Consider the following 18751-nt stretch of genomic DNA (forward strand, 5'->3'; position numbering starts at 1 on the left):
ACACCAACAGTTTCCTGAGATTCCTTCAAACATTTCCCTGGAAATTTGCACAATAATTTAGGAAGTATTCTTAAAGCAATTCCTGAATTTCTGAGAAATCCCTGGAAGATTGTCCCAAGAAGTCTTTTAAAGAACTCCTGGAGATATCTTTGAAAACTCCTAGAAAAATTCCTGCACAAGAATTCCTAAAACCATTTCTCAAGTTATCTCCGGAGTTACCTGAATGAATGCCTTGAATAAAACGTTAAATAATACCTGATGAAACACCTTGAGATACCCCTTTGATTCTCAGAAAAAAAAAATAAGCGAGACTATTCGAGTAACTCTGCAAGTAGTCTTCGAATGAGTGTAATCAGTTTCGTACCTTTTAATTCCGCCCTATGTTGCTTATCCTTTGACAGATACGCGTATTTCGACTACCACTTGTAATCTTCCTCAGTGTCAGTGTCTGCAAGTAGTGCCAAGGATAGAAAGCTTTAGGAATTTCTGAAAAATCCGTGGAAGAGTTTCTGAAGGAATCTCTAAAAAAATGCCTGCACAAATCGCAGCCAATGGTCCTGGTGAAATTCCCGAAGAAATCCTTCCATTAATTTCTTAGGGATCCCTGGAGGATTTTCAAAGGAAACCATGAAAGGAATTCTCAAAAAAAAAACTTATGCAACTTCTGTATTTATAGATTTTTTTATTTTCAAAAAAATCCTTGAAAAATGCTAAGAAAGAAATAGGTTCAGGAGTAGCTTCTGCAGGAATTGTTGAGAGAAACTTTGAAAAAAAAAATCCTAAAGAATCCCTGAAGGAACAACTATTGGAGAAACCCGTGGAGAAACTTCCAAAAGAATCTTTTGAGAAATTTTAAGAGGAAATTCCACATGAATCCCAAAAGAGATAGAGTTAAACCTCAAGTAACCTCTGGAGGAATTCAAGCAATTATTTCTAAAAAAGCTTCTGGAAAAATTCTGTAGAAAATCCCAAGAGGAGTTTCTTTTTAAAAAGAATGCTTCTGGTGCTACACCTTTTGAAAACACGTTTGGAGAAATTCCGGAAGAAAAACCTGGCGAAATTCCGAAAAGAATTTCTTAACAAATTTCAAGAAGAATTTTTAGAGAAATCCATAAGAAAAACTTCAACTACAAACTCCGACAACATTTTTGGAGGAATTTCTTCAACAATGGAGCGCAGCATGAACTTTTGTAGCATTTCTTGAAGGAATTTCCTATAGAATCCATCAAAGAGTCCCAGCAGGAGTTTCTGGGGAAACCAGTGGATCAGTTTTAAGATGATTTTTTTGAGAAATTTCTAGAGAAATTTCTAGAGAAACTCTTGAAGAAGCTCAAAAGGTATTTCCTGAAGGAATTCCTCAAAGTATCTCTGAAGAAATCCTTAAGGAATCGCCTAAAAGATCCTTGGAGTAATCATTATATAAATGCTTGGTCAGTGATGCATTTTATATGAAAACTTAGTGGATTTTTAGACGCATTTTTGCTAGCACCTTTGCAAGAAATCCTGCGAAAATTTTCATTCAGTAAACATTCCAGAATCCTGAAACTATCTCAGAAGGAATTTCTGGAGAATTTTCTAGAAGTTGTAAGAAAGAATTCCAGCAACGAAGGAATTCCATTGATGTCTCTTTACAGATTGATAGCAAAATTATAGAATTACAGAAAAATCTAGGGAAATAAAAAAGGAATCCCACGCAATAGTTAAATCCTTTCCTTGAGAGCGTTGCAATGTAGGGGGAGCTGAAATTTGGAAACCTTGAGTGACCAGCTCTAATTTTACCATGATAGCACTATATATTGCTAAGGCGATTCCATTGAAAATTCCTTCGGCAAATAAGTGGGAATTTCTTGGGTAATTTCTTTTTTTTTCTGAAATTTCTGCGCGAAAAAAATTGAAAAAATTGATATATTTTTTTATTCCGTTGTTATCTTTTTTTTGCTCACTCGAATTTAGTTTATTTCGGCCCCACGTTTTATGAGATTATCAAGATAGTAAAGTACTCTAACCATGACACCAGGTCCACTTCACATATTAATTCATGTGGAAATTGCTTTAGGAATTCCTTTTGCAACAACTGCGAGAATTTCTTTGGGCAATTCCTCTGTATTTTATTGTATCCATATTTATTTCTCTTAAAAATGCTTCGTCAATTCCTTTAGGGATTTCTTTGGCTATTTATTTGGATTTTTTTTGGAAATGTATTAATTCATTTGTTAATTCCTTTCATGATTCTAATAAAATTTGTATAGCTTGTCTTCCGGTAATTCTTCGGTAATTTCTTTATGAACTCCCACAGATTTTTTCGAAAAATTCGTAGGCAGCTTATTTTTGGTAATTCAACTAGAAATTCTATCCGTCATCCATTTGGAAATTTCTAGGACAAATACGATAGCAATTCCTTTAACAATTCTTCCGCAAAATTCTTTGAGAATTCCTTCAATTACTTGGAAATTCAATCATTTCCAATTGGAATTGCAGAAGCAATTTTTGAAGGAATTTATTTCAGAAGGAACTGTGATTTCCTAAAAAATAGCCTTATTGCCGGAAAAAATCTTAAGAATCACTTAGAGAAGTTTAATACAAGTTGACGAAGAAATTTTCAAAATGAATTGCCGAAGGAATTTCTTAGAAATTTCTGGAAAAGATTCCAATAGATTCGTCTATTAATTTCAATGGAATTTTCCCCAGAAATTCTCAAAGACATTTTTAAAGGACCTCTCAGAGAATACATATGTTGAAGGAATTTCGGAACTAATTCCCGGAATTAATCGAGGAGTTTTAAAGTAATTTCCGATTGTTTTTTCAAAGACAATGTCAGAGATATTCCAAAAGAAATTGCTGATATTCACATTTTGACAATTACTTTGGAAATTTCTGTATGAGATTTTTTATTTTGCTAGTATTCCACCAGGAGTTCTTCCAGAAGCTCTATCGGGAATCGCTCAAGGAGCACCGTTCGAAATTGTTTCTATAATTCCTTCAAGAATTTCTTGACGAAGTTCGTTTGGAAATCCTCCAGAAGTTCTTTTGAGAGGATTTCTTCATGAGATTCGATGAGAATGCTGTAGAAACTAGGATTTTTTTTAAATTCCACTGCATTATCAGGATTTTTTTTTTCAAAAATGTTTTAAAAGTTTTTCTTAAATTTCTTTAGTAGTGCTACAGAAAACTCACCCTACAAAATACGATACGATACCCAGTTTCTCTGGGAAAGCCTCCACAAACTTTTTCACATATTTCCTGAAGAGATATTTCAAGGAATCTTCCTGGGTTATCTTTGAGAGTTTATTAGGATGCTTTTTAGGAAATTTTTCCACGAGTTGGTTGGGGAACTATGAGTTTATTTTTGCTTCCCTCTGTTAGGGAAATTCAGGCACTTCGTTCACCAAGCTGAACTTTTGTGGAGTTTCGTTCCATCGAGTTCCGTTGAGAAATTCTCCAGAGAAATTCAACAAAATTTCCTTCAAGAAGTTCTCTCTGAAATTACATCAGAAGAATCTTGCGAAAGATCTTCAAGTAAATTCTTCTGGAATTCCATGAAGTTCTGGAACAAAGCGCTTCCTGATGTTTTATTTTACAATTAATTCAGGAATGCCTCTAAAACTTCCTCCAGGAATTTCTCCAGATGTTCCATTGAGAATTTTTCAGCAGCTGTTTTTGATAATCTCTTCAGAAGTATTTTTGGAAAATTCTCCGAGAGTTCTTCCGGGAACTTGTCAAACAGAACATTCAGATATTTTTTAGGAGTTCTGTCAAAAAATACTTCAAGTATTCTTTCAAGAATTTTTCAAGAAGTTCCTTCGGGAGTTCCTCCACAAGTTAATAGTTAAAATGATTTATATGTTCCGGAAATTTCAGAAATTTCTCTAGGAATTATAATTGAGAAACTTACAGGAGTTCCTCATGGATTTTTTTCGGAAGTTTATTCAAAAATTTCTCTAAGAGTTTTTATTTCTAGAAATCCTACAGAATTCTGGGAATTCTTCCAGGACTTCAGACCCTCAATTCCTCCTGAAGTTTCGGGGATATTTTCTTAAGAATGCCGCTGAAAATTCCTTCATTGGTTTCGACTGAGATTCCTTCAGGATTCCCTTCCTTGAATCCTGTAAGAGATTCTTCATAGATTATTTTGACAATTTATCCAAAAGTTCCTTCGAAAATTGTTAAATATATTAGTTTCTCTGGAAAATCCTCCACAAGTTCATTCAGAAGCTTCTTGAAGCAAAACTTTAGGGATGCCTCCTTCAGGAATTTTCCCAGAAGTTACGTTGAGAATTTTGCAGAATTCTTCCGGGAATTCGTAGAACAGCTCATTCAGATATGCTTCTGAAGTTCTTTCAAAAATTTCTTCTCGCGTTCCTTCAAGATTTCTTCCAGAAGTTCCTTCAAGATTTCCTCTAAAAATTGACTGTAAAACTGTTTCATGTCTTCCGTAAGAGTGGCTATCACGCCGAGGACCTGGGATCGAATCCCACTCCCGACAAACTCACAATATGTGAGTTCTTCCTTCGGAAGGGAAGTGAAACGTGGGTCCCGAGATGAACTAGCCTAGGGCTGAAAATCTCTTTAATACAGATAAAAAAAATATTCCGTAAGAAATATTCAGAAATGTACAGGAGTTCCTCATGGATTTTTTCAGAAGTTTTCTTCTGGAATTTCTTTTATAGAGTTTTTATATTTAGAAATAATGCAGAAGATCATAAAAAAAACTTTCGTACGAGTTACTTCATAAAATTCGTCAAAATACTTCAGGGATGTTTCCGGAAGAAATCGTTAGGTTGTTTGTTTGGATTTTTTCACGAGGTGGTTTGGAAATTGAAGCAGGGATTCATCTTTCCTACCCCACTGTTGGGAAAATGCAGCCACTGTGTCCGATTAGCTAAACTTATGTGTAGTTCCATCAGGAGTTCTTTTGGAAAGTCTTAAGATTTTTTTCAGGAGTTTCAACAACATTTTCTCAAAATATTATTTTGAAAATTATTTATAAGTTCTATCGGGAATCACTCCAGAAGTATCTTCCTGAAGTTGGAAATGGTTGGAAATGGTGGTAAATTTCCTTCTCAAGTTTCTTGACGAATATGCTAGTAGGTTATTTGACAAAGCGCTTCCTTTTCGAATTTTATTTTTCGGCAATTACTTCAGGAATTCCGCCAGAGGTTCCTTCGGGAATTTTCCTCTTGGAAAACTCTTGCTCCGTTGAGAATTTTCCAGGGGCTCTTTTGGTAATCTCTTCATGAGTTTCTTTGGGAAGAGCTCATTCAAATGTTTTAGGAGTTCTTTCAAAAATTTCTTCACGAGTTCCTTCAGGAATACTACAAGAAGTTCTTCCAGCAATTCCTCTAAAAGTGAACTGTAAAACTGTTACTTGTATTCCGTCGAAAGTTGCTCGATGTTAAATCGGGAATTTTCCTAGCAGTTCTTTTCACAGAAGTTCACCCTTTATAATTTCTCCAGAAGTTTTATCGGAAATTCCTCGGGAAGATTTTCTAGGAATTTCTCCCACCTCAGACTTTAAATTCCTACGTAGTTTTGAATCCTGTAAGAGATTCATCTAAGATTATTTTGACAATTTCTACAAGCTCTTCCGGAAATTGTTTTAGGCATTTTATCGAGAATTTCTCCAAAGTTTGTATTGATTTTTTTTTTTTCAAAATGTTTATCCAAAATACCTCTAAGAGGTTAATTGAGAATTTCTTTGGTAGTTCTATAGAAAATTAGCTCTATGAAATATGATACGATAATTTACAGCAGAAATCCCAGAAAAAGTTCCTTCGGAAAACCTAGCAGTTTCTCTGAGAAATCCTTCACATGTTTCTTCAGATATTTCATGAGGCGATTCAGAGATTCATTTGAAAGTTTTTTCACAAGCTAGTTGGGAATTTATTCAGTAGTTTTTATGGTTTTTTAGTTTTCTCCAAAATTCTTTGGAATTTGTCGAAATATGCTTTCAGGAATCGCACCAGAAGTAATTTTCCAAAAGTACCATCTGCAATTTCACCTCGGATTTCTTGCCGATTTTTTGAATGAGTTCTTTGACAAAACCCATCCGAAACTCCTGCATATGATCCTTTGTTAATTTCTCCAGGAGTTTCATTTGTTCAGAAGTATTTTTGGCAAATTCTACGAGGCTTCTTCCGAAAGCTCGTTATAAAATGTATTCGAAAAAAATTCAGGAGCTCTTTCGTGGATTTTTCGAGAATTCTTTGGGAGTTCTTGGGAGTTTCTTCAAAAGTGAACTGTAAAACTGTTGCATGGATTCCGTCGAAAGTTTCTCCAGGAGTTGGTTAGAAAATTTTTTGAAGTTTGAAAGGAATTTTTAGTTTTAGAAATGTTTTCGAGAAACTTCTACAAGTTCCGTTGCAAATTCTTCAGATTTATTATATGTTTCCCTGAGTTTGGTAAGGAAAATTTTTGTATGGTTTTTCCATCAGAAGTTTCTTTTAGAATTTCTGCAAAAGATCTTGCAAAAGGACATCGTATCTTAAATACCTCTAGTAGTTTCTACGGATAAACCCCTCAGGATTTTCGCCGAGAACTCTTCCATGAGTTTCTTCTGAGTTTTCTCCAGGGTTTTCTTCTTCGAATCCTATGTAAGACATTCCTCAAAGATGATTTTGAGTAATCTCTTGGGTAAGTTCTTATGAGATCCCTTTGAGGTTCTAATTGAGATTCCTTCAAGTACGGTCCGCAGACTTCTCTAGGTGATCACGTAGGATTTTCGTTTTCTCTCCAATTACTAATGGATTTTTTCCTGGAAGTCTTCCAAGTAATTGGAGAAGGTTTTTTTTTAATATTTTTGAGAAGTTTCTCCAGAAACCTCTCCAAGAGCTCCTCCGAGGATCCTCTAGGAGTTCCTTTGAGGTTTCCATTAGAAGTTTCTAAAGAGTTTCTTCTGAGATCCTTCCAGTAGTTCCTTCACGGATTATTCAAGAAGTTTCTTTTGGGAAATCTCTTAGTGAGGTTGTATGCAATCTCTCGGAATTTCTCCAAAACTACTTTCAGGTTTCCCCAAGGGCTACCTTCCGGAATTTCAGGTGAACTTACACGAATCCGCTTGGTTATTTCTTGGAATTCAATAACAGGCTATTGTTTGGATACCTTAAAGAGTTCCTGACCCTAGAAATTTCTCAAGGAGTGCCTTCTGAGATTTCTTCAGAAGTTCCTTCTGGAATTCTTCTAGAATTTCTCGGGGTTCTATTCAGTATTGCTTTTCGGTGAGTTCTTATGGGATCCCTCGGGGGTTCTATCTGTGATTCCTGATAAGATTCCATTGACCATATTCCAGAGATTTCTCTAGGAAATCACGGAGGATTTTCGATTTCTTTATTTATTTTTTCTGGAAGACGTCTAAGGTAATTCGCTTGACATACCATGAGAAGTTTGTTCTGGCGTTTTCGCAGAAGTCCCTTCATAAATCTTTCCAGAAGTTCCTGGAAGATTTTCGTTAAAAGATCTTCATGAATTTCTTCAGATTGTTTTCCAACAATTCCTTTGTGGATTCTTTCAGAAGGATATTCCGGGTGCCTTTAGAAAATATCTTAGGAAGTTTCTATGTAATCTCTTGAAATTTTTCTGTTAGGTCTCCTGAAGGGGTTCCTTCTGAGTTTCAGGGCACGATTCCGCATGGTTGTCTTTTGGAGTTCTGGTTTGTGTTTGAATACGTTAAAGAGTCTCTAACAGCTACAATTTCCCTAGGAGTGCCTTCTAGAATTCCTGCAGGAGTTTCTTCTAAAATTCCCGTCGGAGTTCCATTTGGCAGTGATTCCAATCGGAGTTCTTGGACAATACCATAGATCAATTTCCTGAATTGACCTCCAAAGAGAATTGTCGGAGGAATCCTAGTGTAAACTTCTGTAGGAAATTCTAAAGGAGTTCCAGGAGTTCCATAAGGAACTTCATCATCCATATCCCAGTTTTGTTACCGAAAATTCTATTAATTGTCCGTGTTGCAATTATTTTGGAAATTTTCCGAACAAATAACTAGTAACATTTTGATGAACAATTAGTCTTGTAGAGGTTTTGGGAACCGTCATAAAACCTTATACTTTTTATTTTGGTTTTATGATGGTTCTACGACCCTCTTTCAGTCAATTCGACTATAAAGTGTTACTCGGTGGCCTACCCACTAATCATGATTAATAACCCAAATAACATTTTTAAGACAAATAGACTAGAAGAGATTCTTGGAACCAACATGAAACCAAAATAAAAGCTACAAGGGTTCATGACAGTTCTTAAAACCTCAAAAAAAAACTAATTAGCCATCAAAACGTTACTTATGAAGTTACCTCTGGTGAGGACATTTAACGTGTGTCAAAAAGTTGGACCAGTAACCAACCTCACTTTTGACGCACAAGCCATTTAAATCTCTGATTTTAGATAATAAATAACAATAGTTTCCAGTGTCAAGTCAAAACTAAATTTAAAATGGTTTGATATTTTAATCCAAGGATTATATCCCTCTAGCAACCACACCGAGAAAAATTTCTACTCAATGACTGAGTTGGCCTAACTCAGAAATCGAAAAATCCTTTATTTTCTTACTCAGTTTCGGCTAAAAGTGGGACAAACCATTGGCAATGGGTTGTCCCACTTTTAACGGAAACTGAGTAAGAAAACAAAGGATTTTTCAATTTCTGAGTAGGACCAACTCAGCCACTGAGTAGAAATTTTTCTCTGTGTAGAAAGGCACGTTCCAGTGGAGCAAGTGCGAGATTAATAACGACAGGGTTGCATACCCGGCAGGCGTATTTTTCCTATCTCGATGCTTATGCGGTGTGCCTACCTCTCAGGCGCAAAAAATCGTTATGCATTTGCCTATCGAATCATCAGCCCAATCACCATCATCACCGTCATGCATGTTAATACACCTCATTACACCGCCGCATCTAGAAGTATGTATGTTCAATGTTCATGCTCCTTTTCAGCTATCGTGGTTATGTAATGCTTTAGTTCTGCACGTACGTGTCGTTTGGTTTCGTTCTCCCCCATTCATTTGAAGGAATTCAAGACAGAAAAAAATCTCTCGACTTCCCCCTGTTTACATCTCTATTAGTCCCCGCCCTTCTTTCCCCAGAATGTTCGTTTATAATTTCTACCAAGCCCGTTCTTTCGAATTCATTAAAAATCCTTGCTGCATGCCAGAGAGTACTATCGGCCTGTGGCAGGACAGATGAAAATCAAAGTTAAAATGAAGCTCTTCTGTTTCTCTTTCCTCACCTGGCAGCTGCTGGACCACGTGCTGTTCAACCCGTCGCTCTGGATCTACACCCCGGCCACGGTTCAGGCCCGGCTCTACGCCTACCTGGCGACGGAGTTCCTCTCGGACACCCAGATCTACAGCAACGTCCGACGGGTCAGCACCGTCCTGCAGACGGTCCACACGCTCAAGTTCTACTATTGGGTCGTCAATCCCCGGGCCAAGTCCGGCATCACTCCGAAAGGCCTGGACGGTCCACGACCGGCCCAGAAAGACATCCTAGCCATCCGGGCTTACATACTGCTGTTCCTGAAGCAGCTAATCATGATTGGCAACGGCGTCAAGGACGACGAGCTGCAGAGCATCCTGAACTACCTAATGACGATGCACGAGGACGAGAACCTGCACGACGTGCTGCAGATGCTGATATCGCTCATGTCCGAGCACCCCAGCTCGATGGTGCCGGCGTTCGACGTCAAGCACGGCGTCCGAACCATCTTCAAGCTGCTGGCCGCAGAGAGCCAACTGATACGACTACAGGCGCTGAAGCTGCTCGGGTTCTTCCTGTCCCGAAGCACGCACAAGTAAGTACCCATTTCGTTTTCCACAAATTCTAGGTCTTTGTATTTAGAAAACCTTGCATCCCCAGACGCAAATACGACGTGATGTCTCCCCACAATCTGTACACCCTGCTGGCGGAGCGACTCCTCCTCTACGAGGAATCCCTCTCTCTGCCGACCTACAACGTCCTGTACGAGATCATGACCGAGCACATCTCGCAGCAGATACTGTACGCCAAGCACGCCGAGCCGGAAAGCCACTACCGCCTGGAAAACCCCATGATCCTCAAGGTGGTCGCTACCCTGATCCGCCAGTCCAAGCAGAGCGAACAGCTACTCGAGGTCAAGAAGCTGTTCCTGTCCGACATGACGCTCCTGTGTAATAACAATCGCGAGAATCGCCGAACGGTGCTGCAGATGAGCGTCTGGCAGGAGTGGCTCATCGCTATGGCATACATCCACCCGAAGAACTCCGAAGAGCAGAAGCTATCGGACATGGTGTACTCGCTGTTCCGGATGCTGCTGCACCATGCCATCAAGTACGAGTACGGTGGATGGAGAGTTTGGGTGGATACGTTGGCGATCGTGCACTCGAAGGTCTCGTACGAGGAGTTCAAGCTGCAGTTCGCGCAGATGTACGAACACTACGAGAAGCACCGGACGGATAACATTACGGATCCGGCGCTGAGGCAGCAGAGGCCGATCAGCACGATCAGCGGGTGGGAGAGGGGTGCTGGAGGTGATCGAGGCGGTGGAGGAGACGATGGTGGAGGGTTGGTGAAGGGTGAGGCGGTGGTGCCGGAAGCATCGAAGAAGTGTATCTGTGAACCGGAGGAAGCAGAGGAGGTTAAGGGTAAGGTTAGAGAAGTGATAGAAAACGGTGAGGAGGAAGAGGAGGAGGAGGAGGATGAAGAAGAGGAAGAGGAGGAACTGGAGGAGGAACAAGGCGAGGAAGAGATGGAGGAGGAAGAGGAAGATCTGTCACAAAGCGAACTGAAGAAGGCTTTGGAGATCGGATCGCTGAAGGACAGTCAGAACGTGTCGAAGCAAGTTGTGGAGAACATTGTAGAGGAGATCATCAGCAAGTCGGAGAGTATGCTGAAGGAAACGGAGGAGCTGCAAGAGGCCAATGTCGAACAAACGACGTCGTCTCCCGTGATCAAGGACGAGGAAATCGAACTAGCTGTGAACGAGGTAGTACAGGGAGTGCTGTCACTCAAGACGTCCAGTGCAACGACGGCTGGAAGTACCGGTGAGGACGCGTTGAACAACAACGGAAGCAGCGACACTGACGATGTCATGCAGAAGACTGATAGCATAGCAGCAAGTGCAATAACTAGTGGTAATAGCAACAATTTAAACAATAATAATCTAAGTAGCAATAGTGGTGGAGAAAGCCAGGAAGAACCAATCGAAGAACAGGTTGAAGCCATGGTATCCAGCATTGTGAATGAAATCGTAGACAACAGCCTCAAAGCGATCGACAGCACATCAGATGCCAATGATAACGACCTTCCAGCGGAACCTCTCGCCATGGATCAGAGCGAAATCGAAGCGCAGGTCAAGGAAGTGGTCGACTCGATCATCACCGATGCGGTTCTGAAGGCCGAACAGATTTCAACTCCGGAACCGGATCAGGATCTGGAACAGATGAGTACCGATTCTAGTCCGGAGAAGCTCGGTACTCTTTCGGCGGAAATTTCCAAGAACGAAATCCGTGCTGAAATCAAGGAAGAACTGGAAGACGAAGATCCACAGGAAGACGATGAAGAGGACGAGGACAGCGAAGTTCCGGACACTCCGGTAACCGTAGCAACCGTGATAATGAAGGACGCAGTCACCCAGAGTCATCCGGCAGCTGTGCCGACGGTTGCCACCAAGAACTCTCCGGTGTACTACGATACTCCAACAGGGGCGGGCAGTTCTACCGGTTCCAGCAAACAGCAACGCTCGAAATCCACCTCAAACCGTCCAATGTTCTCGCCGGGACCTACCCGGCCTCCCTTCCGGATTCCCGAGTTCAAGTGGTCCTACATCCACCAGCGACTGCTGTCGGATGTTCTGTTCTCGCTGGAGACCGACATCCAGGTGTGGCGTTCGCACTCCACCAAGAGCGTTCTGGACTTCGTCAATTCGGCGGAGAATGCCATCTTCGTGGTGAACACCGTGCATCTGATCTCGCAGCTTGCCGACAATCTGATCATTGCGTGCGGAGGACTGCTGCCGCTCCTCGCCAGTGCCACTTCCCCTAATGTGAGTATCTAGCTTAAGAGTTCTTGGACGTTTCCCTAACATAACCTTTTTCCCACAGTCCGAACTGGACGTCCTGGAGCCAACCCAAGGCATGCCACTGGACGTGGCCGTGTCGTTCCTGCAGCGGCTGGTCAACATGGCCGACGTGCTGATCTTCGCCAGCAGCCTCAACTTCGGCGAACTGGAAGCCGAGAAGAACATGTCCAGCGGTGGAATCCTCCGGCAGTGCCTCCGGTTGGTGTGTACCTGCGCCGTCCGGAATTGCCTCGAGTGCAAAGAACGGACCCGCGGTCTCTACAACGGAATGTCCCTGAAGGACATTCCCGGAGGGGCACACCTACAGGCACTGATTCGCGGTGCGCAGACCACCTCCAAGACAATCATCGAATCGCTGTCCGGGCCGATGAGCCCGGTCAAGGACCCGGAGAAGCTGCTGCAGGACATGGACATCAACCGGCTGCGGGCGGTCATCTACCGGGACGTGGTAAGTGTGCAGTGTTCTTACAGTTCAAAGTTCAAACCGGGCTTCGCAGCCCGGTCCCCGCATCCCCCTTCCCTCTTGGTAACCCGAATAAAAACCCAGACGTGCGAGATTACATCGGGTGAGTTCAGAAAGCCCTTACATCCCTTGTAGTCCCTGCACGGCGTTCCGTTACGATTCCGATCTTTGGCGGACGAACATCAGAATCCCCAGGAACGTTGTTCTGGTGACCCATTGATTTTATTCGGGAAGGACTATCGGAAGGACCCCTAATGTTTCATCTAAAGAAACGTCTGTTCCAGGAGGAGACCAAGCAGGCCCAGTTCCTCTCGCTGGCCATCGTCTACTTCATCTCGGTGCTGATGGTTTCGAAGTACCGGGACATTCTGGAACCGCCCCCGGAGCTGCAGATCCACCGGAACTCCTCGCCGGTGATGCAACGCCAAACGCCCACCCAAGGTAAGTTCTTGCCGTTACCATGCCCGACTTCTTGGTAGACTCCAGTAGATGGCCTCTTTCTCTTCGTTCTCTGAGTTTCCACTTTCGAATCGAGTTCCAAGTTTTTTGTTTTTTCGACTATCGCTGTACGTTTCGCTGTATTGAATGACCCTGGGGATCCGGGGTCTTCGAAGGCTTTCGTTCGTAGCAGTTGGGATCCGGATCGTGGATCTGAATCTCTTGATGTTTACATAGATCCTTTAAGTTCTTTGTTGATTTCTCTATTGTACCATGAAGACTGAGAATTCGAAATCTGAACACTACTGGTTGTAAAAACTAGAGATCTTGACATCGTTATCGGCCTTATCATCGTAATGGCAGCGTTGCCAGTTTATTATCACCTCCATCCATCATTGTTGCCAGTCTTTCCGGTACATCATCTTAATTCGTTTCAGCTTACATTTTAGTTTACCTTGTTTTCTCTTGCGTTCACTACCGTTATGCTACTAACTATCCTTCTTTCGTAAGATGACCCGAGAAAAAAAAAAGTATGCTTCCAGCAAGTTTCGTTGCTACATTGAATCTATCTGTGGAGTGAGTGAAATGAACTAGCGAACGTCTCCACCGCCGTTCTCTACATTGTAGTCCTTCGGTATAAAGAAAGAACTTGTATGGTTGGGCCAGTAACATAATGCACCGCTAATGGCAAACAGAGAATTTCCCTGTTGGGAATTGCGAGCGCTGTTTGGTGCTCGCTGTACGCCCATAACAATTACGGGCTTATAAATAGAGATGTGGGTGCAATTTTCATTCGTTCTAGTGGTGGCTGCTACCGCGGCTGCGAGGGAGGTGAATAGTTTATTGGATTGTGTATCGCATTGGGAACGGAGGTATGTGCGCTATGCCACAGGGGTGGTAAAATAAAACTTGGCGGAATTACGCCACTGGGAAAATAGGGAACGCGATGCTCCATATTTTGAGCCACCTATGTTAATGGGATCTGTTGCAGGTTAGTTTTTATAGGTCTCCATGAATCAGTGAACTAATCCACAGTTGAGCCAAAGCCACTTAGCTCGACAACCCCGACACCTAAGCAGTACTACTTTCAATAAAAAAAACTAAATATCAATTGAAAAGTGCCCCGGTTTTCCAATTTACGGATTGAGTGAATTTTGTTCATCGGTGGATAGTCCATAAGTCCATCAACATAATGGACTTATCCACCGATGAACGGAACTCACTCCGTCCGAGAATCTTGACACTAGAGCGGGGTTCATTCCAATCAAAATCATCAAATTCTGATTGGAAATGGACCCGCTATAGTGACGAAACTCTCGGATCGAGTGAATTAAGTTCATCGGTGGATATGTTCATTTATTGCTCAATGGACTTGTCGAGTAAACCGATGAACTGAATTTATCGCGGTCCGAGAATTTCGACACTAGCCCCGCTTCCAATCAGAAGTGAACAATTTCCAATCAGAATTGAGCAATTATGATTGGGAATGGCCCCGCTCTAGTGTCTAAATTCTCGGACCGCGATGAATTCAGTTCATCGGTGCACTCGTCTATTGCTGAATAGAATTCACTGTCTTCACTGTACTTTAGTGTCTAGTGTCGTCAGAGGATAGACGAGTGCAGGAAATGAACTATGAGTTCCTCGTCCCTCATTCTGCAGTCGTTTTTGGAGTTATCCACCGATGAACCGAATTCACTCGGTCCGATTGATTGATTGATTTGTCTTTATTTAAGAGACTTTCAGCCCTTGGCTACTCGGTCCGAGAATTTTTACAAATGTGATTGGAAATGGCACCGTTCTACTGTCAAAATTCTCGAACCAAGTGAGTTCGGTTCATCGGCGAATAAGTCCATAAGGCCATGGATTTATTCACCGATGAACAGAATTTACTCAGTCCGAGAATTTTGACACTTAAATGGAGCCATTTTCAATCAGAATTCGACGATTCTGATTGGAATTTGCTCCTCTCAGTGTCAAAATTCTCGGACCGAGTGAATTTGATTCACCGGTGGATTAGTCCACCGTGCATTTTGGTCTCGTAGAATTTCGTCATGAACTTCAGTATTCATGCTGAAGCTGTTCATCATGGAATGAATTTCTTGCATGTAAAAACTTTTACAAGCTGACTAGAAATGAACACGTCCAAAAAAAAGTTCATGATTTCAGTAAGAATTTTTCACTCAAGCGTTGAGGATTGCAGGGGTGGCATTCCACACTGAAAATGTGCACAGTGCAGCACCGCGCAAACTTGCACACACACTGAGGAGCATGCCATCCCTGGAGGATTGTTTTCAGAAACTCTTCAAAAGATTTCTCCAAAAATTTCTCTAAGGGTTCATTAAGAAAACCATTCATGGGTTTTTTTTTAAATGTCTCCATTCATTGAGAAAATCCTCCAGGGATTTCATCAGAAATTCTGCCAGCGATTCCTTTAGCAAGTCTTTCAAAGAATTTTCAAGAATTTCTACCAGGGATTCCTCTTGAGTTTTCTCTGAGAATTCCTTTATGATATTTGTTGGCACAGCCCCGTACCACCTTTCGACAGCGCAACCATTGCGCAGCATACGTTCTACACAGGGCAAGACAACATCGGTGGACAGATGAACGGTGTGCTGAGCATAGCTGTCCGCAGGTATGTTGGGGAGAGTAAGTGAGAAGGCGAAAGGTAAATATAAACATTGAAAGACTAGCGATCAGATAAACAGTGACTAAAAGTTAGAGAAAGATTAGGTTCAAGCCAATTTGATATTTAAAAGTAAAGTGTAGTTCGAAATTAGTTGAAATTGTATATCGAACTGATAGTGGTAGCGGTGATTAGTGGCTGTTTGTTCGTAATTTTCTGAATAATCAAGGTCAGCTAAACTTATTTAATTTGTGGGGTTTATTATTGGAAATGTATGATGTCCATTTGTAGAATCCCACTGGCTCCAAACCCGCGCTAGAAAACCGCCATACCTGGAAGGAGGAATAAAAGAAAAACCATTAAATGTAAGTGATTAGGAATAAGCTTGAAAAGAAATTAATATTAATCAAATGTTTGATTGTATCATTGCTATCATTGAATAAAGTTTCAAGCTGTCACACAACAAACAAGTGCTGCTCTGAAAATTAGGTTCGAATAGGGTGGTCCGATTTTGAACAATATTTGTTTCAGAAAATATTTCTCGGATTCTTTTATAAAATCATCCATGCATTACTACAGAAATTCTTCCAAAGGTTCATGAGTTTTCTCAGAAATTGCTTGATTTTTTTTTTTCTGAAATATCTCCTGAGATTCTCATAGAAAACTCTTCCTGCATTTTATTTGTAGAAAATCAAAAGCTCTGAATTCCTTCAGCAATTTCGCAAAGGGATTTTTTGAGAATATCTTCCAAAGTTTTCTTAAAAATTCTGAAGATTCCTTAACATAATCCTTAATGAATTCCATAAGATAATCTCCCAAAGATTTATAAAAAAATCCAAAAGTTTCATTCAAAAGATTCCTTTAGAATATCTGCAAGTGATTGGGAAATTCCGCGGAAAAGAGTTTCGCTCGAATCAGCGTGCCTGTTTGGATCATAATACTCGACTAGTTTTAAAAACAAAACCAGATTTTTTTCTGCTGTAGATTCAATAATACGCCAGCGTTTTTCCCTCATCCTCCTTGGAGCCACCATAAGTTCTGCTTAGTGTAACCTTGTGGAGCCCTCACGCTCGTAATTGTATGTACCATGCGTATGCGTATGAAACTTTCCGTGATTTTTTTTTCCGCATCAACTGGTACATGTTCTGTGTGTCTGTTATATAGTATTGAGTTTCATTTGGTCTGTATAGCCACTGGTTCAAGATGGTGCCTGTGTCTTTAAAAATTCTTCAACAATAACCCTCTCCTAGGAGCAACAGAAGGTCCGAGCTGCAGAAGTATGCTTCGACTGTCTGGGTAAATGGCACCGCACTCGAGAACGTTCTTCCGATAAAAGTGCCAACGCCATGCCGATAGAGCACCCAGCCAAAGTTCAAAGTCCAACGTTTCTCATCGGAGTTGGGGGTGAGCCTGCAGCTGGTTCTGTCTGTTACGGCTTAACCACAGTCGGTGCAATGTTCCTGTTGACCCGTTTGTGTTCACAACTAGCTTGTCGAACCTCACTCAGTCGTCTGAGACGATACTGCTGCTTACCGTGCGTAGTGGTACAAGCATTTGACAAGAAGAGTTGGTCAAGTCTCGATAACTGGCATCAACGCCTTGCGCACCCTGGTTCGCAACAAGGTTACCCTGAAGATCAAGATTCGAATTTCCAGTTTCCAGGCCTGCCTCGAGAGCCTGGTAACGCCGAAAGTATCAGACACGATACCGTCTTTCTAAAATCCGCTGAGAAATTCATTCAGAAATTCCTTCGAAAACCCATCAAGTCATTATTCTGGGAAATTCCCAAGAAATTCTTCATGGCATTCCTCAAGAAACTCCTCCGCGTGGCCCTAAAGAAGCTCTTCCTGTAATTCTTCAAAAAAGTTTTCCGGGAATTTCTTCAGAAATTTCTCCAGGAATTTTTCCAGAAGTTCTTCTATAAATTCCTCTTGAATTTTCTCTGAAAAAATATCCAGAAATTTCTTCGAAAATTCCTAACTAAATTCTTCTAGGAATTACTCCATAAACTACTCCGAATATTCCTCCAGAAATTCCGTCGTGAGTTCTTCCAAAAAGTTCGTCGAGAATTTCTCCCAGAACTCTTCCAGAAATTCCCTCGGAAATTTCTCCAGAAATTCCTAAGGGAATTCTTAGAGAAATTCCTCTGGAAATTTTTCAAGAAATTCCTCTGGGAATACCTCCACAAATTTCTCTGGAAATTCTTTATCGAGAAATTATTCCAGGAATTCCTCTAGAATCTCCACCGGGAATACCTTAATAAACTCCTCCGTGCGGTCCTTCAGAAACTCCTCCGGGAGGTGCTACAAAAATTCCTCCGGGAATTCTTTCAGAAATTTCTCCGGGAACTCCAGAAATTCCTCAGAAAATTCCCTTAAAAATTCTACGGGAATTCTTCCAGAAATTTCTTCAGGAACCTCTCCAGCAGCTCTTCTGGGAATTCCTCAATTAATTGAGAAACTCCTCCGAGAATTCCTCCAGAATACATTTGGGAATTCCTCGAGAAACTCCTCCGGTAACTCCCCCAGAAATTCCTCCTGAAACTCGTCCGGGAATCGCTGCAGAAAATTCTTCCGAAAATCCTTCGGAATTTCCTCACCTTTTTCAGGGATTTTTTTAGGAAATTCATTCAAAAAATCCATCGAGAACTCCTCTAGATATTCCTCCGGGATTTCCTCCTGAAATTTATACGGGTATTTCTTAGGAAATTTTTCGGTTTACTGTTCTAGAAACAAGTCAAAGAGTTCCTCTAGAAGTTCCTCCGAGAATCCCTTCAGAAATTCCTTTGTGAATTCCTCCACAAAATCTTCCAAAATGTCTCCGGGAATTCCTCCAGTAACTCCACTTAGAACTTTGCCGAAGTTCCTCTTGGTTTTTTTTTTGCAGAAATTCCTTCGGGAATCCCTCCAAATTTTTTTTGGGGAATTTCTCCAGAAATTTCTTCGAAATTATTCAAGAATTTCCTCAGGGAATTCTTTCAGAAATTCGTCTGGAAATTCTCCAGGAAGTCCCCCGGGAATTTCTCTAGAAATGTCTTTTGGAATTCACGCAGAAATTCCTCCAGAAAATTTTTCAGCAGACATCTCAAGAAAATCATCCAGGAATCCATCCAAAATTTCTTCTGGAACATCTTCAAGAAAACCATTCAGAAATTAGTCCATAAAGTTCTTAAAAAAATT

General features: G+C 41.1%; 1 protein-coding gene across 21 annotated transcripts in view; it reads left to right on the top strand.

The window, feature by feature from the left end:
• Nucleotides 1-18751, top strand: part of LOC109397187 (neurobeachin) — a 405013-nt gene that overhangs the window by 321626 nt on the left and 64636 nt on the right. For 12 of the 21 annotated variants that reach the window (XM_029877456.2, XM_029877463.2, XM_062844813.1 and 9 more), the window contains exons 12-15: nucleotides 9197-9783; nucleotides 9849-12012; nucleotides 12071-12496; nucleotides 12781-12952. In XM_029877456.2, the coding sequence (XP_029733316.1) occupies nucleotides 9197-9783; nucleotides 9849-12012; nucleotides 12071-12496; nucleotides 12781-12952 (3349 nt within the window). The remainder of the gene's footprint in view (nucleotides 1-9196; nucleotides 9784-9848; nucleotides 12013-12070; nucleotides 12497-12780; nucleotides 12953-18751) is intronic. The other 9 variants (XM_029877459.2, XM_029877469.2, XM_029877470.2 and 6 more) reach the window with 3 other exon arrangements.

Source organism: Aedes albopictus, chromosome 1 (genome assembly GCF_035046485.1).
Source record: "Aedes albopictus strain Foshan chromosome 1, AalbF5, whole genome shotgun sequence".
NCBI lineage: Eukaryota > Metazoa > Arthropoda > Insecta > Diptera > Culicidae > Aedes > Aedes albopictus.